Source organism: Vipera ursinii, assembly GCF_947247035.1.
Source record: "Vipera ursinii genome assembly, chromosome: 6".
Lineage (NCBI taxonomy): Eukaryota > Metazoa > Chordata > Lepidosauria > Squamata > Viperidae > Vipera > Vipera ursinii.
Genome location: NC_139515.1, coordinates 62164766 through 62188630, shown reverse-complemented (window position 1 = coordinate 62188630; position 23865 = coordinate 62164766). Strand labels below are relative to the sequence as shown.

Here is a 23865-nt window from a genome sequence, read left to right as displayed (position 1 = left end):
GGCCCAGAGGGCGGCATTCCTCTGGTTGATCTTTGCCCACCAGGTTTCCGGGTGCTGCACTGGCCTTGGGCTCAGGGTAGGGGTGGGGGAGTGGCTGTTGTTATGAGGGAGACCTTGTGCCCACGGGAGGCCACCGTTCCCCAGATAGTCGGGTGTGAGTCTCTCTTTTTGAGATGCGGCCCTGGTGCGCAGTTGGGCTTGCTGCTGGTGTACCTTTCGCCTAGTCACGCAGCAGCAGCCCTGCCTGAGCTTCTCGATGTCCTCTCTGGGTTGGTGATTAAGTTCCTGAAACTTATAGTTTTGGGGGACTTCAATCTACCATCTCTGGGAGGGTCATCTGAGTTGGCTCGGGAGTTCATGGCTTCCATGACAGCCATGGACCTGATGCAAGTAATTTCGGGACCGACTCATGAGGGAGGCCACACCCTTGACCTAGTTTTCTTATCTGGATGGTGGTTAGATGATCTTGGTGGGGGCTCCCCAATTGTTATGCCCCTGTCATGGACCGATCATCATCTCCTGCGGCTGGTCTTCCGTTTTGCCACCCCCCGCCGTGGGTGTGTGGAACCTATCAAATGGTACCGCCCCAGACGCTTAATGGATCCCCAGAGGTTCCAGGCAGCGCTGGGGTCCCCACCTGCCTCCCTTGCTCACAGCTCGGCAGACGCCTTAGTGGAAGCCTGGGAAAGAGCAGCCACTGAGGCTCTTGACCGAGTTGTACCCCTGCGGCCCCTGACCCGGTGCAGATCCCGTCGAGCTCCATGGTTCTCCGTGGAGCTCCGGGAGATGAAGCGTCGGAGACGGGGCCTAGAGAGCGGTTGGAGATCCAGCCGATCCGAATCCGATCGATTGCGACTAAGAACCTATACTAGGTCTTATCTCGCTGCGATAAGGGAGGCGAGGTCTAACCACTTCGCCACCCTTATCGCGTCCGCAGATAATTGCCCGGCCGCCCTGTTTAGGGTGACTCGCTCCCTCCTGAATCAGGAGGTGAGGGAGGATCCCTTGCAGGGTCGTGCCGAGGAGTTTAACCAGCATCTGTCGGACAAAATCGCTCGGATTCGGACCGGTCTGGACTCTGACTGGGCAGAGTCTGTCGAGCAGGACACGGGTGGTCTTGTCGATATCACCTGGGAGGAGTTTGATTCTGTGACTCCGGAGGAAGTGGACAGGATCATGGGGAGGCTGAGCACCACCACATGTTTATTGGACCCGTGTCCTTCCTGGCTGGTTTATGCAGCCCGGGAGAGGACACGTAGCTGGTTCCAGGCAGTTATATCGGCCTCTTTGAGTGAGGGTAGCTTCCCCGCCGTCTTGAAAGAGGCGGTGGTGAGGCCTCTCCTCAAGAAGCCTGCCTTGGACCCAGCTATATTGAACAACTTTCGTCCTGTCTCCAACCTTCGCTTTCTTGCGAAGGTTGTTGAGAGTGTGGTGGCACATCAGCTCCCTCTGGTCCTGGATGAAGCGGATTATCTAGACCCGTACCAATCGGGTTTCAGGCCCGGGTACAGCACGGAGACGGCATTGGTCGCGCTGGTGAATGATCTCTGGAGGGCTCGGGACAGGGAGCATTCCTCTGTCCTGGTCCTATTAGACCTCTCAGCGGCTTTCGATACCATCGACCATGGTATCTTGCTGCGGCGTCTCGGGGGATTGGGAGTGGGAGGCACGGTTTTGCAGTGGTTCTCCTCCTATCTCCAGGGACGCTCGCAGTCGGTGTTGGCAGGAGGGCAGAGGTCGACCGCGAGGTCTCTCATTTGTGGAGTTCCTCAGGGGTCGGTCCTCTCGCCTCTCCTGTTCAACATCTATATGAAACCGCTGGGTGAGATCATTCGTGGTTTTGGAGTTGGGTATCATCAGTATGCTGATGATACCCAGCTTTTCTTTTCGACCCCAAACCACCCCAGTGATGCCCTCACCGTGATGTCCCGCTGCCTGGAGGCGGTTCGGGTCTGGATGGGGAGGAACAGACTTCAACTCAACCCCGACAAGACCAAGTGGCTTTGCATACCTTCATCCCGGGTTTATTCGGACATTCCACCTCTCGCTATGGGGGGCGAATTATTACCCCCCGTAGATAGGGCTCGCAACTTGGGAGTCCTCCTAGATTCACGGCTCACCCTGGAAGACCATATAGGAGCTGTGACTAGGGGGGCTTTCGCCCAGGTTCGCCTGGTGCGCCAGTTGCGGCCCTATCTAAGCCGGGATGATCTATGCACGGTCACTCACGCACTCGTGACCTCTCGACTAGACTACTGCAACGCCCTCTACATGGGGCTGCCCTTGAGGACCACCCGGAAGCTCCAACTGGCACAGAATGCAGCCGCGAGAGTTGTGTTGGGAGTTTCCCGATACTCCCATGTCACACCTCTGCTCCGTGAGCTGCATTGGCTGCCAGTTGTCTTCCGGGTGAGATTCAAGGTACTAGTTATGGTATTTAAAGCCCTACATGGCAGGGGGCCGGAGTACCTTAGGGAACACCTGCTGCCGGCGTCAACTTCCCTCTGCCCTGTGCGTTCCCACAGAGAGGGACTCCTCAGGGTGCCACCGGTCAGAGAATGTAGATTGGTGGCCCCCAGGGGGAGATCTTTCTCTGTGGGCACCCCGGAGTTATGGAACCAGTTACCGGTTGAGCTCCGGACGGCGCCCGATCTTCGCTCCTTTCGCCGCGATCTGAAAACATACCTGTTCGAACAAGCCGGCCTGGCCTGAGGGTGGGATTGCTGGGGTTTTTATTATCATTTTATTGGGGGTTTTATTAATGTATTTATTGTTTTTATGGGCATGTATTTAATTACTTTTTAATTTTTGTAACTTTATGTTTTATTCTTGCCCTGTACACCGCCCTGAGTCCTTCGAGAGAAGGGCGGTATAGAAATATTAATAAATTAAATTAAATTAAATTATTACTGCAAATGGAAGCCTGATCATTTAGACGTTGTTTAATCTCATTATATTCCACAGTGATTTTTATTATTTTTATTATTATCACTTTATTGTGTGTGTGTGTGTGTTGATTAATAAGTCTTGACAACTGTTAAGACTAAATGTTATTGTCATAGTTTGATCTAAGAGGGGAGGGATGTTATGTACTGGGCTCTTGTGTTACACCACGTGGGTTGCTGGAGCAGCTAACAGCTCTCCAGCAACCCAGACTAACTGTCTCCTGTCTTGCAATTGGCTAGCCCCAGGTGGCAATGGTTGGTTCAAACCTATTGGCTGCCGCCTAGGGGCTAGACTATATATTGCGGCTGGTTGCAGCCCTTGCTTCAGTACAGTTCCAGCAAGAAATAAAAGTATGAGTTATCCTGTACTCAGCCTCATGTCATTATTCCTGCACCCAAGAACCCACTATTTAACATACCATTTGTTATCTTTCACAGTGCAATCAAACTATAGTGTTGGGGAGGGAGAGAAAAAACACGGGGCATGATTCCTTGAGCACAGATGAAAAGATACAATAAAATGCAATAAAAATAGCAAAAACTGGAATTGTGCTCTATGGCAGCCTCTTGCTATCACAATAACTTTAATATCCAGTGGCAGAATGGCTATTGTCATCTAAGAAACTCCTTTCTGGGCCCTGCCCCAGATGTGTGCAGTGTGATATGCTCTTCGTGAGGGTTGACTGTAAGAATCTGTTCAAACCTCTGCTGGCTTAACTTTCTCCCTGCAGTGTAGCAGTGTCTTCCTGTATTTGTTGACTTTATGACTGGCTTGGCTGTAGAGTTCCACATGCTTGTGATCCTGGGAGACTTCCTTGGGCCTGGAATAAGAGGTAGTGTCTATGGCTACCATGAATAGGTCCAATTTAGAGCTGGCCACACATTACATTTTGTTTTTGTTTTAAGGCAGTGGCATGGTGATCTGGGTTGCAGAATATTAATATCAGTTCCATGGACAGATAAAACTCTTTTGGCCACTGATTTCCGGTGGCCATCCCCCACTGCAAAAAGACAGGGTTTATTTAATTGGCCTGCCCCAGATGACTGACGGATACAATGAAGTTTCAACCAAGGCCTCTGTCATAGTTTGGAATAAGCACACGGCAAAGGGCTTTGGACTAGATCACACCGGTATGGACTCTCTGTGGTTGCTGGTCTTGTAGAAGTCCTGCAGGCTCACTGCAGAGCAATGTGAGATAGAGTGATGCAAGAATTGCCAACAGAGCTGCTGGTAAAAGTTGAAGAGAGAAGGTGACCAGGCACAGATAAGAGCACATCCTGTGAAATACCGTTCCTCAAGGATCTGGCAGGCTCCCACTCTTCTAACCTTCTGAAAAGCCTTAAAAAGCTGGTTCTTCCCACAACCACTAGGATTTAGCAAGGCTAGAGTCCAGTGATTGTAATTGTTAGGCTGCCAGGATTTGGGTTTGAGAGTTGGTTGGATTTTTTTATGATTTCGTGAGTTGCCCAGAATGATGACACAGAGAATTCTTTTGAATAAATGAACTAAACAATTTGTGATCCAACTGTCCCATTCTAGTTTTTAGTACATCAGCAATAGAAAGGGAAGAGATTAACATCAATGTGTACTTCTGGCATGCCTAAAGTTACGCTAGATGTTAATTAATTCAAAGGGAATTCCATCACAAAGCTTTACTACTTCAAAATATCTGCCGGCTTATAATCAAATAAAGATTGATTGATACATCATAATATAAACCACCAAAAGAGCAGGCGAAATTACATTTTTAGAATACTACTCACATGGTTTCCCTGATAGACTTTAAGATGATCATCCTCAAAAAAGGTTAGACCAAAAAAAAAGGTTATCTATATTTTTATTCTCAGCAGTAAGAAACTATTTAAACGTAAATTATTGGAGCCAACTACTAAGCTTTCTTTTGGGTAAAGAAAGTGAAAAGGTGTGCATGTACACATGCTTCTATGTATACAGCACTTTTGAATAAAGGGGGATAAAAAGACTACAGATTTTCTTATAAATATGGTATAAGAAATAGATTCTTCCTTGCCTTTTCATCCTTCCTGTTAAAGCCTTTGAGATTGTATCTTGGAAAGCAACCCCAGCCCCAGGAAACTCACTCTCCTCCTGTGCACTCATATTTCAAGTCCCAATTAGGACGAGATGAGCTAGCAATAAAGGCACTGCTGTTCCTCATAGCATAGTTCTTGCCTCCACCAGCTGATCTGATGACGGCAGTTGGGAATCTACAATAGGAGGGCATTGACTGTCTGTGCCAGTTAAGTACAACCAGTTCTGATCTTTCTCCGCAGAGGCTCCATCTGACTAAGAGTAGCAGATTCAGGTTGGCTTCTGTGCCAATAAAACAATTGTTTTTCTTGCTATAAATTGGCAACAACGAAATCTGTACCTATAACAAGTCTGTTTTCTCTCTAAGTAATAGTTAATTATTCTTATACTTGAAACTGAGGATTGTTTTGCATTTTATGTGGATCAATTGTGGATGATAAATTATTGTTCATGGTACAGCATGAAGTAAACCAAAGGAGATTTATTTGAATCATAGCTAAGTAATTAATAATTAATACAAATAATAAAGTAGACTGGACTTTAATGTGATGCACGAAGCAGATCAATGCTTTGGTCTGTTCCAGGTCAACTGAGCAAGAATATTTGAAAAATTCAATGACGTGTATTTAATATCGCTTAATTATTTATATAATCTAATCCCTGTTCCAGTTTTTAAGGTTGTTTTATTTAGAATAAGGTTCAATTGTCTATTTCACTACTGTGCCAATAATTACACTGTACTTTCAATTTCACACAGTGATGGGTCTTAGTTTGGGTGATTTTTTTATACGTGTCTTGGTGTACATATAAGCATATTAATCAATCTGTTACACAGTAGCACAAAGTGATTAAGCACATAGTGCCTACTGAGACAATATTTTTCTGGTACTACACGTGCCCAATTAAGTTCCAACCATCATAATCACCCAGTTACCATTGACAAAAACAGCTGCAGCAGCTTTGTCGTTCAGAATATTCACTATTGGAAGCCAGTCTCCCTTTTCAAGGAAGACACTTTGTAGATTCTACATAGCACTAAATTCATAGAAACAATTTTGTGATTGTAAAGACTGAGGGGAGTGGTTTTTTGCTAGCTTCTACCATTGTTAAGAGGGACACGGTGGCTCAGTGGGTTAGGATGCTGAGCTTGTCGATCAGATGGCAGTTTGGCGGGTCGAATCCCGAGTGCCGTGTAACAGACTGAGCACCTGTTACTCATCCCAGCTTCTGCCAACCTAGCAGTTCGAAAGCACGTAAAAATGCAAGTAGAATAGGGACTACTACAGTGGGAAGGTAACAGCGTTCCATGTGCCTTTGGCATCGTCATGCCGGCCACATGACCACAGAGATGTCCTCGGACAAGCGCTGGCTCTTCAGCTTTGAAACAGAGATGAGCACCAGCCCCTAGAGTTTTTTGTTTTTTTTTATGCCATTTATATCCCGCCCTTCTCCGAAGACTTAGGGCGGCTTACAATCCAAGAAGCACAAATCAATGTGCTTAGCAATAGGCTTCATTCTATGTATATGCTTGCTTATTAGGACTTTTGCCCCCCCCCCCCAAGTGGCATTTTTACAAAGTCAGCTTATTGCCCCCAACAATCTGGGTCCTCATTTTACCTACCTCGGAAGGATGGAAGGCTGAGTCAACCTTGAGCCTGGTGGGACTTGAACCTGCACTAATTGCAGGCAGCTGGTGTTACTTAAGGAGGCATTAGCCCACTGCTCCACCAAGGCTGGAAACGACTAGCACGCATGTGCGGGGGAACCTTTACCTTTTTACCATTGTTAAGCAGCAATGACTCCATTAAGAGATCAAACTAAAACATTAGAAAATCTCAACTATGCTATCTGCAGAGAACAACTAAACAGGGTAAAGAAATCTGGTACAGCTTTCTCAAGTGTAGGAACAACAAATCCAGGCTGAAGCAGAGAATATAGATAGCCAAGGGGAGCATTATAGTCCAACAGGGCATGAGGAGCCCCCCCCCCCCTGCAATTTAGATGGGCTACTGTGGAAGACATGGGGATTGCAGGCAAAATGCAGCTCCATGAAGTTACCAGTACCATTAGGTGTAAACAATAGGCAGTGGAAAATAAGCTATATAGACTGATAGAATCTGGTGATAAGAGCTTGTGTTATTTACTATACCTTACTATATCTGCAATGCCTTCCATATATTAGGCTGTTAGGGTGAAAGACAAAGCTGCACTTAAGATCTGATATGAAGCAGACAGAACAGATCCATCTCTATTGTTTAAGTCAGTGGAGAGAACATGATCTAGATAGGTTGCCTTTCTGTTTTGGACTATTGAGCGAGAGTGGCAAAAAGACAATCACAATCACTATTAACCAGATCTGATTGCCATGGCTGGGTGTTACTTGTCTATATTTATATAGGATTGTGCTGGATACTGCAGCATCATGTTCAAACACAAGGCAGCCTTTTGACCACTAGTATGTATAGTTAGCATGTTAGGATTTTTCAAATGAAAATTGCCAGATACGTGATATGAACAGAACATTAAAAATTGCTTTTGTTCACTGGAATTAAGTATAAAAGAGCCTTGGTGGAGCAGTGGGCTGATGCCTCCTTAAGTAACACCAGCTGCCTGCAATTAGTGCAGGTTCGCATCCCACCAGGCTCAAGGTTGACTCAGCCTTCCATCCTTCCGAGGTAGGTAAAATGAGGACCCAGATTGTTGGGGGCAATTAAGCTGACTTTGTAATAATGCCACTTGGGGTGTGTGTGAAAGCCCTAATAAGCAGGCATATACATAGAATGAAGGCTATTGCTAAGCTTGTAAGCCGCCCTGAGTCTTCGGAGAAGGGCGGGATATAAATGGAATTAAAATTAAAAAAATTTTTAAAAATTAAAAATTAAATCAAGGGAGACAAACACACATTATTTAAAATAGCCTCAATTAATGCCAGGCTGGAAAATATTTGTGGGTTGATCTGGCTCTGCTGTATTTTTTTTAAAGTCTTTAGTGTAGACAAGGTCAAGAATCAGAAGCAGGAAAAATTCCAAGAATATTTTTCTTGTTATAGAATAGGATGAAAACATCTTGAAAGCCCGTCAAGAGTTTTTCTCTGCCCCATTTTATATCATACAAAATCAGAGCGGGATTGATTTGAAAGTTAAGCATTGCGCTACAAAGCAAAGCTTTCACATTAAGGTGCTTCTGAGCAGAGAAACCAGATGGCATTTCTGCTAGCCAACGGTCATGGCTGGTCAGAGAGCCTGTTTTGGTGGGTGTCAAATGCACCTGTGAAATTTTGAACCTTTGAGTCCAGCCTCTGAATTTCTTAACCACTTTTTAAACTTCTGCTCCAATTTATTGGCTGGAAGACCATGTGCCCCTCTGGGACGCAGATTCACTCAACTGACCAATCAATGGCTTGCCTCCAGAAGTTGTGGGTGCTGCATCACTGGAGGTTTTCAAGAAGAGACTGGACAACCACTTGTCCAGAATGGTATAGGGTCTACTGCTTGAGAAGTGGGTTGGACTAGATGACCTCCAAGGTCCTTTCCAGTTCCTTTCTCACACTTTCTATTTTCTCATGACAGCCATATATTCTCCTTTAATATTTCAATGTTCTTTTCTTCCTTCCCAAGAGGAAATCTACATTCTTTCACATTACTTTGCTTTTAACCTTACATTAAGGTTAAATCACCGTTGGGTGATCTTATAAAGTAAGAACTTAAGCAAAAATAAATATAACAGAATTTTGGGGAAGTACATCGGAGGTTAGAGATGATTTTTCTTACACAAAGGACAGGGAGCAATTAATGCAGGATTCCTTAATTACATACAATGGAATCCTATTAATTTAAAAATGATACATTCTCTACTGCTAAATGAAATTCCAAGCGGTATTTTTATTTTTTATTATTTAAATTCTAAAAGGATCCACGGTTAATGCATTTTTGGAAATATTGATTTTGAGTTAATTTAGATTGGCTTCAATCTAATCTGAAATTTCAATTTCCAAAATCTGTATTGTCTGAGTGCAAAACAAAGATTATATAGATTGAAGCATGTACAATTTGCTTTTCTGCTATTATACCAGAATCAATTAAGAAAATGAAAGCTAAATCTGCTTTATTTTTAGATGAGAAAATGATGTACACACTCTTCTTAGTCAATCTTTTTCCTGGAACTTGGAAATGATGACGTTGCATGTAAAATGATACTTCTTGCCTACATCACAAGGTTGACTGCAGAGAAGAGGAGAAAAAGGCAGAAACTTCTATCACTTTATCATTTTCTACTTTATTACTTCAAATTAACAACCACAATAAAGCTCAAAAAAGTCCAATATTTACACAGGAAAAAAGTACAAAATTCCCACCCCCCAAAGTTCAATTTTTTGTTTTTTTTGTTTTTGTTTTAAAATTACAAAGTAATAAAAAGGTTTTTTTTACTTAATTAAAAAAAAGGAGAGACACAGTAAGCAGGGTAAATAAATTAGGGGAAAAAACCTGTGTTAAATAGAAGAATTAAAAAAAGAAAACCAAAAACGCCAAGGCCGATCCACTTCCAAACATTCCAGACTGCCCAACGTTAAAAAAAAAAAAATCCAAGCTAACGGCTGGAGGACAGGTAATGATGGTTGTGATGCAGAACTAAAGACAGATTGTTTTCTTGAATAAAACCTAAAAATTTAAAAACAATGGGACAAAAAGGTAGAAGTCTTCTAACTGAGGAGGGAAAATGTGTGTGGCCTTCCAAAATTGATGGTGCAAGGAGTAACCTCTGCAACCACATGGCTTCTCCTCCCGCCCCAATCCTTCACATACCCCTCCCTTTTCCTCAGCTCCATCCCCTGACTCCTGCAGGAAAAAAAACCAAAAACAAAATAAAAATAATAAAACTAAACACATGCAAACCGGTTGCTTGAGAGAGAGAAGAGAGGAGAGAGAGAGAGAGAGAGAGAGAAGAAAGAGAGAGAGAGAAGAGAGGAGAGAGAGACTGCCGTCCCTTGCACTAGAAGCAGGGTACATGTCTACACCCTTCACATTTGTTGCTGCCTTGCACAGCAGCTACCGCTACCCACATCCACACCCTTAACACACAACTGCTGCCGTGCCAGTCCTGTTCACCTTATTGGTATGCCTATAGCATCCCACACGAATGCACACACAGGGGCAGCGGTGTCCCAAAAAGAGAATGCTTGAATACAAATAACAGCCTTCGTCCACTGAATCTCCCCTGGAGGCAGTGCCAGCTTACCACGGCAGCCAAATTTGAAACGAATGTTAAACCACCTCCTGAAGCTCCTTGGAGCTGGAATTTTGAGTTTCCTGTAAACAACCTCCTCCCCACCCAAGAACTACAGAACAAAGATGTGATTAAAATTATGTTGGAAACCTTCTTTTCTTAACTAAGTGGACTTTCAAAACAATATTGAGTAAGGCTTCTCTTTCTGTGAATGATACATAATAGATCGAAAAGGGGAGCAGAAAGATCTGGGCGATGGCCACGGCCTGCTGGCGGGAGACGGGCAAGGACTATGGAGAGGAAGCTGCACAACAGCAGCCAAGGTGTTCTTGCAAGGCTCCTGGTATGAGTGACTCGTCAAAGGCAATTTGGTTCGGGAACACAGCCGATGATCTCAGGAAAGACAAGAATGCCAGCACAGGGCAGCTCCTCTCCTTGTTGCTGGCAAAAAAAAAAAAGTTGGCTTTTTTTGCTTGTTTTTTTCCTTTTAATTTGTTTTTGTTGTTTTGTTTTTTAAAAGAAAAATACAGTGAAGACACTAGAAAAGAAAAAGAAAAAAAAACAGAGTTAGAAATGGTTTCTTCTCAGAAATTCAAACATGGAGGTCTTCTGATAAATTAGCTTAGCCCTAAATAAGTTATCACGTTTAATGAAGGATTCCTCACGTCTATCAATCTTTGGAACTTTAAGGGCTAGAAACTCTGTTGAAAGAAGAAAAAGAATCTCATATCTGCACTCACGTTTTTAAAACTGTAAACCAAACATCAGAATTTATGCAATATTGTTTTATTTGCAAGGTGTGCAACGTTATCTCTGGAGCTTTAAGACATTTTCATGTTTGATTATTTTGCTTTTAAGAAATATGCTACCAGTTCACAGTGAATATTTTTAAGAACCAAACTGAAACCACGGAGAGAATCACAAAATTGTCTTAAGTGCTGTATTTATTTTATGTATACTAGCTGCGATTCTAGCTCCCATGATTTGATGCATAGATCTAGATCTGCTTTTTAAAGAAAAGAACATTTAATTCTAGTGAATTGGCAGACAATTAAACAATAGCAATTCTACTTAGTCCATGGTGTTTTTTCTTCAACCTTAACAACTTTAAGATGCATGAACTTCTCTAGCAGGCTAGCCTGAGAATTCTGGAAATTTAAGTCCACATATATTAAAGATGCCGAGGTTGAAAAAAACTGACCTATGGTCATCATGCCCTCCCCCCACCCCAAGACAAATATTCACTAACATATAAATTCTTACAAACAGAAGAAATAATTTTATTTTATTGAATCTATACCTGATTTTCTTTCAGGAACGTGAAGTAATAATATCATTTTTTTCCCCTATGACCAACCTAGTATTATAATTAGCCATAATCAAATGGAGATGTGAAACTAATAACCCTATTCCTAGTCCAACACCATAAATGCTGCACCACACATCTTTAAGAAATGTTACATAATAATTCTTTAGATTCAGCCTTTCAAGAATGTCTCTGCTACTCAGGACTGAAAGCTGCTGCTCCTAGCTCTCACGCTGCCAGTGGGGATCAATAGTTCTGTGAAATATTGTATGACTACACTTGCACAATTCCACAGTAATAAATTACCATGTCACACTGTCTAATGTACACTAATTGAAAGAGCTGGCTGCATTATTATCAGGTAAGTGTAGAACATTATGTCCTTTATTGCAAGGGCAGAAAAAAACAGTCAGGTTTTCTTGTCATGGGATTGGGTCATTTGGGCCTTTCAACACCCTGACCATCCCATTTCCATTACACTGAGATTTAAGCAGAAAATATGTGGACCCTGCATGAGCCACTTTTTGCTTGATCACATAATGCTGTCAACAAGAACAGGCTGCCAAGGCAGACACTCACCTAAGCAAACACTGGTCTGGTGGAATCCACTCTTCATTTCCCCAGGTGATCAAATGGCACACTGGTCTGCAAATAAACAAAGAACTGAATAGGCTGCAGAAGAGGACCATAGGAAAGGTACAGAGGGACGGTCCTAATTTCTTTCTCTCCTTTTTGAAGAGGTGATCCCATCACATTCCCTCTCTTAAAATGTATCCCTCTGTCTATGGAGATTCTCAGTCATCCAGGTCATGGTTGTCCCAAAGATGCTTTTCCATGAGGTAAATGGATTTTCTTGGGTTTTTTTTAAAGACGTTTTGCTTCTCCTCCAAGAAGCAAAACGTCTTCAAAGAAAAACAAGAAAGTCTAGTTGCCTCCTGAAAAAGCACCTTTGGGGTATTTTCTTAACAGGAATGTTATTATTTATTATTATTGTCAGTACTATTTTTTAATATATTGTAAAAAGTGACGTCTATTGCTGGTCTATGACTGTAATAAAGTTATATTCTATTCTATTCCTCTGTCCTCATCCTGAGAAAGATTTTCATCAATGTATTAAGTAGATAACTTAGGGTGAATGCATTTTTAAAATGATATTCCCAAGATGATTTTGATATTTTTGCATCTACTGGGAAATTAATTTTCATACTTAAGTGAGAAGTATGATAAAAGCAAATCCACAAAAAATAGATTATGATGCCAATTCAGGCAGTCCTCGAATTACAAAGGCAGAATTTCTGCTGCTACGCAACACAGTCATAAAGTGCAACATCATGGGACTGTAGGTCGATGAAGATTCCCAGATATCCAGGCAGAGGTGTTTGGAAGTTGAGTCATGGCAACCGGACTTCTTTCCTTGTTGGTTCAAAACATTTCACTGCTTATCCAAGTACCTTCTTCAGTCTGAACAAATTGGTCAGAAGGATCCCATATATGTCCTCCAGGGAGGTTTCATTTCTCATCTAATCTGCACAGGCTCATTAGGTGAGTAGGCAGAGAGTTATTGGGATGTAAAAGTTCCAACTGCTACATCCTCGACCCTAGTTGGTAAGCCTGTGAAGTGGTCTCAATCTTCCTGGGGAATGATGAAAAAGCAGCATAAGAGTGGAGAATAGTTTGTGTCTGAGGCCTCCATCTCTACTGAGGGAAGGATTTTCCACGCTGGCATAAATGGACTCCTTTACTCCTCTCTCAAACCATCTATCTTCCCTATCCAAAACGTGAACATTATTGACCTCAAATAGTTCCTTTTTCTTCTGAAGGTGTACTGCCGATTCTGGCCCTGTGGTTTTTCTTTCTCTGTGCTGGGTCATCCTCTTGTGTAAAGGCTGCTTGGGTTCTCTAATGTAGAGTTCTGAACAGTCCACTGTGCTGGACTGCATACACAGCATTACTCTTTATCTTTTGGTGTCCGCTCTTTAGAGTGGACAAGCCTCTCTCTTAGTGTGTTGGTGGGTTTGAAGAACACAGGTATGTGGTGTTTTCCAAATATCTGTTTTAGCTTCTCCTATACACCAGCGGTGTAAGGAATGACCCAGTTCTTCTGTTGACTTTGAGTCTCAGCTTTGTCTGCCATTCTTTTGTTGGATCCAGATGTTGACTCAATACAAGCCCAATCTGCATACAGGCAGGCCTTAAGAATTGCCAGGTGCCTGATTTAGTTCCTTTAGGCAACCTTGGTGGTGGGGATTTTTTCTGTCCTATGATGTAGTGTCCTGATGACTCCTAGTTTGTGCTGAAGTAGATAGTGTGAGTCAAACAGCAGGTATTGGTCTCTTGTGTATTGGTTTCCTGTTGATCTCTTATTTCTAGGTTGCCAATGGTCCGTCAGAACCTCAGTCTAGGAATGCCAGCCTATTGTCCTTGGTGTCTTACTAAGTATTGGTATTACTTGATGTTTGATCCACAGTGTTTGTGTGGTCTGTGAAGGCTTATATTTCCTGGATTGCTTAGTTACAGAAATCTCTAAAGTTCCTATTGAGCAAGCATCTCCTTGCAAGTTCCTGCCAGCTTCTGCCAATCAAAGTCAGCAGGGAACCTGGCAGGAAGTTGCAAGTCTCAGGTGACTTGCAAGCCAGCCGGCACATAGGGAAATGGCTGCTAGTAGGTGGGAGAGTATGTGTGAGTGATGGGGGAAGCAGAGAGTGTAGCAGGTCTGCTGTGATGTCCAGAAATTGAAGGACCCATCGTAACTACCTTGTAAATTCAATGGGTCACTGAACAAGTGGCTATAAACCAAGGACTACCTGTAGATAGTTCTCAGAATCAAAGGAAGTTGAGGTACCACATATCAACAATATTTATCCTCTCTTTGCCTGATCAGTTCAGTGGGCTAGGATAAAATCTACTTAAGCTTTTATTGCTGGTCTTATTGTGCCCTGCTCCGATCAGTTTTGTCAGAAAAGACAGTACAGAATGTTGGTTTTTTTTTTCAGTGAAAGAGGATCATCAAAAGAAACTCACCTGTGACGCTGAAATCCGTGAGACTTCTTGCCGTCCTGTGAGGTCAGATGAGGAGATGTTGGCGGGGGCTCCTCGGTGTAACCTCATGCTGACCTTGCGTTCCCTGTCTACCCGTGAAATTGCCCTGGGAGATGTGTTTCCTGGCAAGAAGGGAGTAATTGCTATTATTTATAACACTGAACTTTTGCAGTTAGTTATATAAAGAAAACAAAGATGAGAGAAGAAAGAAGAGAGGAGGAAAAGAAAAAGGAAGAAAAAGTTATAGGGTGCGAAGATATGACACACTAAGGGTAATGTTCTATGGACCCTGGGAGAGTGGGTTTGTTGGATTTGTACTCTGAAAGGAAGGAGAGCTCCTACTTCCAATACTGGAAAGGAAACAGACTTGTTCCTCAACAGGTTCCATGATCAGGATTAATCTATTGCAGCTTTGAAACTGAAATAGATTTACTCTTTATTGGCTTTAATAAGAGATTCCTTTTTTTTTTAGCCTTATTTTTCAGATAAATTTTCCAAAACAGAAGATAGGGTTGACTGGTCAGGATTTGAGATGAAAAGAAAGTAGGGGAAGTGGGCAATAGATCAGCATGGCTGGCTACACTTCTGCTACCACTAAAGGCTTAAATGTGATTTTCTGTCCACTCACCAGACTGCTGGATGCGGGAAGTGGGTGTGGAGGCCATGGGTTCAGCGACATTGCGGAGGCGGTTAGCAGTGGCCCCAGCAGGAGGGCCAGGAGGCAGCGCCCGCGTAGCAGAACCCCGGAGCTGCCCCATCCTTTCCTCTCGCTCATGTTCTCGTCTCTCCCGGTCCATATCCTCCGGATTCCGGGCTGCTCCCTGAAATATTTAATGCGCCACAATGCTTTAATAACTGCCGAGAAGTATAAATCACCTTATGCACATGCATGCAACAGCTGCTGAGAAAACCTGAGAGGCAAAACTCCCTGATTGCTGCCTACTGAGTCAGAGTCTATTTTGCAGAGCTTTCCCAGGTTCCTCCACTTCTGCGTGGGACAAGAAGTATGTGTGTGTAAGCCTGTAGCCATCAAGCTCTTTGTTTACACATTCACCTTTTGCTGCACATCAGCATTTATCCTTTCAGTTCTGCTGTCCCAAGGGAAAGCAATATTCCAACTGAAGATTCAGTAAAATATCAGAATCCATTATTGTGGTGGTAAAACATAAAGGCACTTGGAGAACAGATGCACCTTTGGAACTCAACATCTTAAAATATAGAAAATTAAGCTTGTTTTACTGTAGTATCTATCTTAGAAAGAAGTAAAATGTGGGCACTTCCAATTTTTCTGTCTTGCCACAGGGCTTGTGGCTATGGGTCAGTAAGAAAATATACAGGACTTGGATCTATCTTGGGCTGCCTTTAGAATTCTTATGCACTGAGATCTTGATGCTACTTTATAGGCAAGCACTATAAAAGCCACTATAACCAGTACATTGAAAAGCTTATTTCACAAAGAAATCTTCTCAATTTAGAACCCCATAAATACAGGATTTCATCCCAACCACTAACCACCTCCGGCTAGTTGTATATTACAGGAACCAAAGTCCAACACATTGGAGGGAACCAGGTTGAAAATAGTGGCAAATCTGCACTACAGGGATGCAAAAACATAATTCCACATTAAAGAGAGAAAGGCTTCATAGGCATCCTTAGCCTTTAGCCCCTTCCCCATCTCTCTGCAGCTGCCTGGTATGCAAATAATTCTACTATACCAACCAGCCCCCTTTAAAAATCAGGGTTACTCACAAATTTAAGCATATTCCAGTCAAATACATAGTCATAGGAGAAACCCTGACGGTGGAAGAGATTGCGGAACAGCTGCCTCAGATAAGAGTAATCTGGTTTGTCATCAAACCGCAGTGAACGGCAAAAGTTGAGGTATGTAGAGAACTCAGCTGGGGGAGAAATGAGAGACAGCAGCAAGGAATAATTAGCAAGAACAATTTTACTCCTCTCTGGGCGCTGTTTTTCCACCACCACCACCCCACCTATATATAGTTTTGTGCTATAGCTCCCAATAGCACTAGTCCAGTTGAGAGTGTAGAGAAAGCCTTCTGTCTGCAATGCACACATTAATCTTGAGAAGTGAAGTGGGTCATCCTAGTCATCTAGATAAAACACGAGCCTCCAAACATTTGGAGACAGGGGAAAAATTTGGAATTCTGAAAGCCCACTATGAACATTCCTCAAAATGACTGCCAAGATGGATGTGGCCAATCACCATTTATTAATAGCACTTAGCAATAGCATTTAGACTTGTACAGTGCTTCATAGTGCTTTACAGTCCCCTTTAAGTGGTTTACAGAGTCAGCCTATTGCCCCCAACAATCTGGGTCCTCATTTTACCGACCTCGGGATGATGGAAGGCCGAGTCAACCTTGAGCCGGTGAGAATCGAACTGCTGGCAGTCGGCACAATACTGCATCCTAACCACTGCACCATCACTGCTCATATTAAAAGACAAACCGTGGAGACTTGCTCTCAACTACCCTTTCTAACCATCTCCAAATCATTTGCCTTTTTCATAAACAGGTGGATCCCAAACTGAGCTAGAAATGCCTACAATTTTTTTCTGTTTAGAAAAAAACCTGGTATATATCAGTTTACATATATCAGGGGTTTCAGAAAAATCTCTGATATATACCCAAACTACTGAAAAATTCTTGGAAATATTTGCAGTTCTCAATTGTGCCAGCTTTGTAGCAAGGTATCTTCCCATTTAACTTTTTTTAGTTACAAAAATAGAAAAAATGGCTAGCAAACATCAAGACAGCAGTTACTCAATAGCACATTGAGGTTTGTAGATACCAGGCTAAAGGCCCAAAAGATGGAAATTCATCCTTTTTTGATTCTTTTAAAATTAAAATTAAGGTGGATATGTTGGAGACAGGATTAATCTATTAAAATCCTCTCTGGAGATCCCCTTTGCCTCGTCACTAAAAGAAGATCTAGCTATTTTGGCCAAGGATCTCTGGATCTTTTCCAAAACTGAACCTAATTCTGCACTCCCCCCCCCGCTCAAGTAAACATATTATTTATTCACCCTAATCCTTGGTACTATTTTCATCTTTTTCCTCCAGTTCACTTATGGAGCCATCTAAATGTGCAGCTTTCCCTTCTAGATTCATACAAGCTACATATAACCTGCATGCCACTTTCTAAGAGCTATTAACCTCTATGGTTTTTACTCCAAAAATCTGAGACTCAGTGCAACCTTTCTTCACTCAAGGGTACCTCTATAATTGTTTCTGAATTACAACTGCTATTAAATGGCTACTAAAGATAAGATTCACAGGAAACCCTGTAGTGCTGTCCAGTATTTTGCAAACAGCATAAAGACCTTCCACTTAAATTGATAAGATAGGCGACAAAAAACTAGATTAGGATTATTAAATTGGGCGTGCTTATGCCTATACCACTAAGAAGAACCTAGAACTTGCAAATGAGTACAGGGAAATCTTACAAGGATAGCCTTTGCAGAGCACTTCAATTGGTGTTGACATCTTCTTTTCACTGATGCGCTCGTATTTCTGTCGCTTTGTGGCAGCTTTTAGGCCTTGCCAAGGCAATGAGCCAAGATTGAAGTACATCAGTACATAGCCCAAGCTCTCCAAATCATCACGGCGACTTTGTTCTGGAAAAAAACAGATGCAAATACAGGCATAGCTAGAGATGTTCCAGCAACAACTCAAAACAAAGGAAAATTATTGTCATCTTGCAACAGCTCAAAACAACACTAGGGAAAAAGACAAACTGAAAGCTATATAATCTGCTATTTGGTCAAAGCTGCCAGGAATCCAGGCGTTAATTTATGTTTGCATTTAAAATGCATGTTAGGTGTTCATTTCTTCTTAAAAACTGAAAAATTCCTGAAAACTATGCAAGAAGTCATGGGGAAGGCTCTGAAATTGTACAATTTCATGCAAGGGCAGAAAAGGCACAGATGCAGAAATCATCCCTTAATAGTGTAATGTCCATAAAAAACCAGAAAACCAATTAAATCCTTATAATTAGATATCAAAAATATATGTGCTACATCTAGAAAAACTCCTACAGTTTGGTAATGTCAAGTGTTTGCTTCCCCACAACAGAAAGTGAATTAATGATATAAACAAATGTTAAAAATCCAGAATTCTCTAACATTAAAAATAGAATTTTGTATATAATTTCAAAGAAAAGTATAGGCTCTTTTAATTTCTTATTATACACCCTATTGTTGTACCCTATTGATTTCAGAACCAGATTGCACAATACAAATATTTAAATTTGGTCCTATATTTTTACTTTCCATTTTAAATTCAGATTCTCTCCAACATCCAGGGAAATATCTTTAATCAAGATTACTATCCTCAAAGTAGGGACGCAAGGAAACACACGTCATTTCATTCTTATAAATTTTGAGCTTCTACCCTGCTTTTTTATGTACTACACCTTTTTTCCAGCATGCATTCTAAAGCTCAGGACTCCTAATTTAAAACAAAGCAATTATTTCATATTTAAATTGTGGGATGCGAGATTGGGAGGTTAGGAATAGAAATGGGGTGGGGGAAAAATTGTAGTATATAATTAAGCACTCCAATTCAATGAACACTTAGTCAACTATGATCGATTTTGACTAAACTTTAGGCAAAAAAAGTCTATTTTGTCAAAAAAGAAAAAAAATCTGTTTTATAATTCTGAATTTTTGGTTTCTTTGTGTATTACGCCGTTTTCTTATTGAGATTACATCCAGAGCACTGGAAGAAATATTCTTTAAAAATATGAGATTGTTTTCATTAATGATCATATTCCCCCAATCTGCAAAAAAATGGAGATTTGTACAAATGTATGAATTTTTTTAACCCACACTGTATGCTAAAAAAAATCTACTTAATGAGACTTCAAAGCAGGATTCAAAATATATTTTATCCAGTATTGTTCCTATCCTATGTTTTAAAGTCCACAACCCTAGTAAGCTTTTAAATTAGCCAATCGAGGACACTGTAATAGTATCTTTGCATCAGTGCCGAATGAGGTACTAGGATATTCTAGTTCAGCATATACCTTCTGGGTCATGTTGGCTCAGTCATCCTCAGGCTAGCTTACATTTAAGAGTTGCTGCAAGGACAAATTAGAATAGGGAAAAAGAACCAGCACATCATTCTAAACTCCCAGAAGAAGTTCCCGATATAAATGTTAGTCCTTGGCTTATAACCATAATTAACTCCAAACTTTCCACTGCTAAGCCAGGCAGTTGTTAAGCGACTTTTGTCCCATTTTACAATCTTTTTGCCAGTTGTTAAGTGAATCCAGCTTTCCCAACTGACTTTGCTTGTCAGAAACCAGCTGGAAAGATTACAAATGGTGATCACATGACCCCAGGACAGCGCAACTGTCATAAATACATGCCAGCTGCCTAGCGCCCCAATTCTGATCACATGATCATGGGCATAAGCTGCAACGGTTGTAAGTCTGAAAAACAGTCATGTCACTTTTTACAGTGCCATTGTAACTTCGAATGATCACTAAATGAATGGTTCTAAGTTAAGGACTACTTGTACATGTATTACCCAGATTTGACTCTACCACGACACAAGATGCTACAAAGCAATGCCACAGGCTATCTAGGAGGGCTGGGCATTGCTCAAAAATGCTTCTAAGGAACAAAGAGGCTCACACAAGGACCGCTTTGCAATTCCTGAAATTAAACATGCCTTTTCCTGAGACTATCACAAGAAAAAACACAGCTTTATTAAGGAGTTGCAGACAAGTGGGATGTAAGCATCTTTCTGTGTTTAACTCTGAACTCCTGTTTGACCTTAATTTCAAATAGATCTCTCAAGCTATCTATTTTAGAAACAGAAAAGGGGGCCCAAAGATTGTCTCATGCAAAATTCCAGAGGGAGAGCCATGTTTTATATTTTATTCCATATTTAACAGAATACCTTCCTGAATCCTATTTAACGAACAGAATAAAAATGTCACATCTATCAGAATTAGATATGCTGTGACAAACAGTGGTTTTTTTTAAAGCAACTGTATCACATCTATATTAAGGTAAGATATTGGCAATCCATTTTAAGAGAAGGGACACATCTGCATGTTCTTTCCACCCCCACCTTTGCCTGCTGATATATACATTTCTGAATGCATTTTTATTTATTCATCCATCCAACCGTTCGTTCGTTCATCCATTTATTCAATTTCTGTGATCACCCATCTCAGTCAATAATTCTGGGAGGCTTACAATTCAGAAAATATATTATGCTTAAACATCTAAAAGCAATAAAAACTGGAAAACCAGTAAGTAACATTAAAAATTCAACATATACAAGAGAAGGATATTTGATCAAGAAATACAGAGGCAATATAGCCAGGAAATGGGGTTCTTGGCACATCCAGTGCCCCAGGCTCAGGAACAAAGACAGATTTTTAGGCCCTTACAAAGGCTAACAGGGATCTCCAAAGGGAGGATGTTCCATAGAGCAGGGACCGCTACAGAAAAAGTCTGCCTTTTCCCCAAAGATAAAGTAAATTTGTTTAAAATGTGCCATGTATATGCATTTTAATGTACATTTTTCTTTTAATGTATATATCTTTGTATAAATTAGGTAAAGGTAAAGGTTCCCCCGCACATGTGTGCTAGTCGTTTCCGACTCTAGGGGCCGGTGCTCATCTCCGTTTTAAAGCCGAAGAGCCAGCGCTTGTCCGAGGACATCTCCGTGGTCATGTGGCCGGCATGACTAGACGCCAAAGGCGCACGGATAAATTAAAATTCAGGAAATACAAAGAGTTAGTGCATCACAGTTTTCACATTCATATGGAAAATCCAAATTAGTTAAGCCCACACTAATGGGGCAAAAGATTAACCTTTCTTCATTTGCCTGTCCCTTTGGACTCCCCACCTCTAACATATATTTCAGGCAGATCTGCATTTTAAATTCTCTGCCATTATCTATTTGGCACTGTACTGTTACAAAAAGCAAGGTCCCTGTGGTATATGAAAAGAAACTAATGCATCAATTGCAGCACAATTCAACCACAAGGTTATTTCAATTTAATCAATGTATTTAACAATCTGTTGATTCTGCTCTGTGAAAACAATTTCATAGAGCACAGAGCAAAACTGCAGACTCCTTGTTTAAAAGGCAAAAAATAAAAATAAAAACCACAAGATTTCCTGAGAGATTTATGAGTATTCACACAGCTTCTGTCACTGACTTTGTCACAGCTTCATAACAAAATGGATACAAAGCCAACCAAGAACCCATTTTTCATTGCTTCCCTCAATGCTGGAAGCCATTTTACCACATTAATAGGAACAAAACACAGGACTGCCATCCTTATCCTTCTAGTGTTCTCCTTCGTACCTGCCATCTTCTTATGCTGTGAAGGCACCCAGCTCTTTGATATTTTTTTCTTGTCTTAGTCTGGATGAATGAGACAATGAAATCTGACACAAGCAGATACCTGTCTTCCAACGTTAAGTTGCCATCAAAAGGTTGGATGATGATTTATTTCCAAGGAACAGCAGTGAGTGAAGTATCTTATCCTCAGCACCCATCTGTTTTCCCTAGCTTAAATCAGGCTACCAGCAAAGTGATTTGCATTTGAAGATACGAATCTGCTGTGACACTTTAGTTTTACTTCTGTGGCTATTATCCCCACTTTTTACTAGTTCAGATAAATAAACCACATATTGAGCTTCCTACAAGCTCAATATTTTCTTGCCATGTAATGGATTCTGATCCTCAAGTTCTCTTTGTCTGTTGTTTTGACTGTGCCCCTGGACATCTGTGTATTGACCCAAATGGCTCTTGGACAAAACTATGTGGACAGCTCATCAATATGACGTGTGTATGTCTTCATTGCAGACCGGCAGAAGGAACAGCTCAGCTGTGGTCTTGTCACTGTGGGTCTCTTTGTCATGTGTGTAAGCTACTGTTAATAACAACATGTACAAACATAAAGGGGACTATGCAAACATTTACATGGCTACAATTGAGAGATTGAATCCACAACTGCTAAAATTGAGCCTTACTGCATTTCACATTTCTTTCTCTAGTTCTCACATTCAATGTGTATGAAATGCTCACATGGATAGTGATTTATTTCAGCATGTAGTCCCTTATGGGTCCTGGGGAAAATGATCAGCAGGACTAGAAAGATCTAGCCCTCTACTATACAATTCTGAACAAATGTACTGAAAAGCAGGAGTGGAGAAATCACTAGCGTATTTTTATCCTCTTCCAGCTATTTAGACACAGCCTGTTATAGGCCCTTCTTCTGGGCACCCTAGAGTATGCATTTCAAATATCTTGAGCTGATATGTAGGAAGGGGCAGGATATGTAGGAAGTCATCTTGTGAGCATCTGAAAATTGACTGGAATGTATGATTCAAGAGATGCCTTTTCACATTGCTCCTCCCAATTCTAAAGTCTCTGGCTGAAATTCCCCTCCCAACCTTGTGCTCTAATTCTCCTCTTCTATCCCAGCACATTTGATTATAATCACTCCCCAACTCTCTTCCAGACCTTAAACTTGTTCTAGGAATTAAAATAAAGGGTTTTTTTGATGCACGGTCCAGAAAAGCAGAGACAAATACATAAAATTGTAGTCTATCCTTCTCTCCTAAATCTTAATTGTAAAACAACTGGACAAAAGCAAAAGGGCAATCCAAAGGAGTGAAAAAACCAAGCATATTTACTTAAAATTTACCCCACATTTAAGAAGAGCAGAATGTGGTATTTTTGAAGAACTCTAGAATTTCAGTCTTCAATTTTTTTTGTCAAGCATTATAGCTAATGCCTTCATTTCTTGAAAGATTTCCCATCAGTCTTTGAGCACCTGTCTTCCCCAAAAGCCTCAAGACAATTTTCCTTTAGGATGTTCCAATAGTAAAATTGAAATGAAGGCTTGAAATGAAATTGTTTTAAATTTGGAATAGTTTTGAAAAGATTGAATTTTTCAAACTTGAGACATTTTGCACTCCTATTGGTGGCCATCTTTGTCAAAAAAATAGGATTAGGCTCACAAATCTTGCTAAGTCACGGTTTGTTTTAATTATAGTACCAACAAGCCACAGTGACTAAGTTTATAAACATGCTAATCCAAAACCAGATAAACCAAATGTATCTTAGCACACTATGTCAGCTTAATCACAGAACAAAGAACCACACATTAATTATGATATTTCTCAGGTTCATCTTTCTAGCATAAAATTTTCCATGAAGACCCCCAGACTGGTGTTTTCTTAAGGATCCATAAAGGAGGATGATAACATTAACTTCACCTTCTATAATTGAAACTCCCAATAGGTG

At 41.3% G+C, this 23865-nt stretch overlaps 1 protein-coding gene across 5 annotated transcripts in view; it reads right to left on the bottom strand.

Annotated features, from left to right (window-relative positions):
- Positions 1 to 9082: 9082 nt before the first annotated feature.
- The window catches only part of CSNK1E (casein kinase 1 epsilon), a 40514-nt gene continuing 25731 nt past the window's right edge, over positions 9083 to 23865 (bottom strand). For 3 of the 5 annotated variants that reach the window (XR_014492856.1, XR_014492857.1, XR_014492859.1), the window contains 7 exons: positions 18030 to 18200; positions 16313 to 16461; positions 15192 to 15384; positions 14546 to 14685; positions 12104 to 12169; positions 9700 to 10756; positions 9083 to 9215 (listed from right to left, as the gene is read on the bottom strand). Coding sequence is in view for 1 of the 5 variants with exons in the window: in XM_083365794.1 (XP_083221920.1) it covers positions 12137 to 12169; positions 14546 to 14685; positions 15192 to 15384; positions 16313 to 16461; positions 18030 to 18200 (686 nt within the window). In the remaining 4 variants the exon portion in view is untranslated. Of the gene's footprint in view, positions 10757 to 12103; positions 12170 to 14545; positions 14686 to 15191; positions 15385 to 16312; positions 16462 to 18029; positions 18201 to 23865 lie in introns of all 5 variants that reach the window. The other 2 variants (XR_014492858.1, XM_083365794.1) reach the window with 2 other exon arrangements.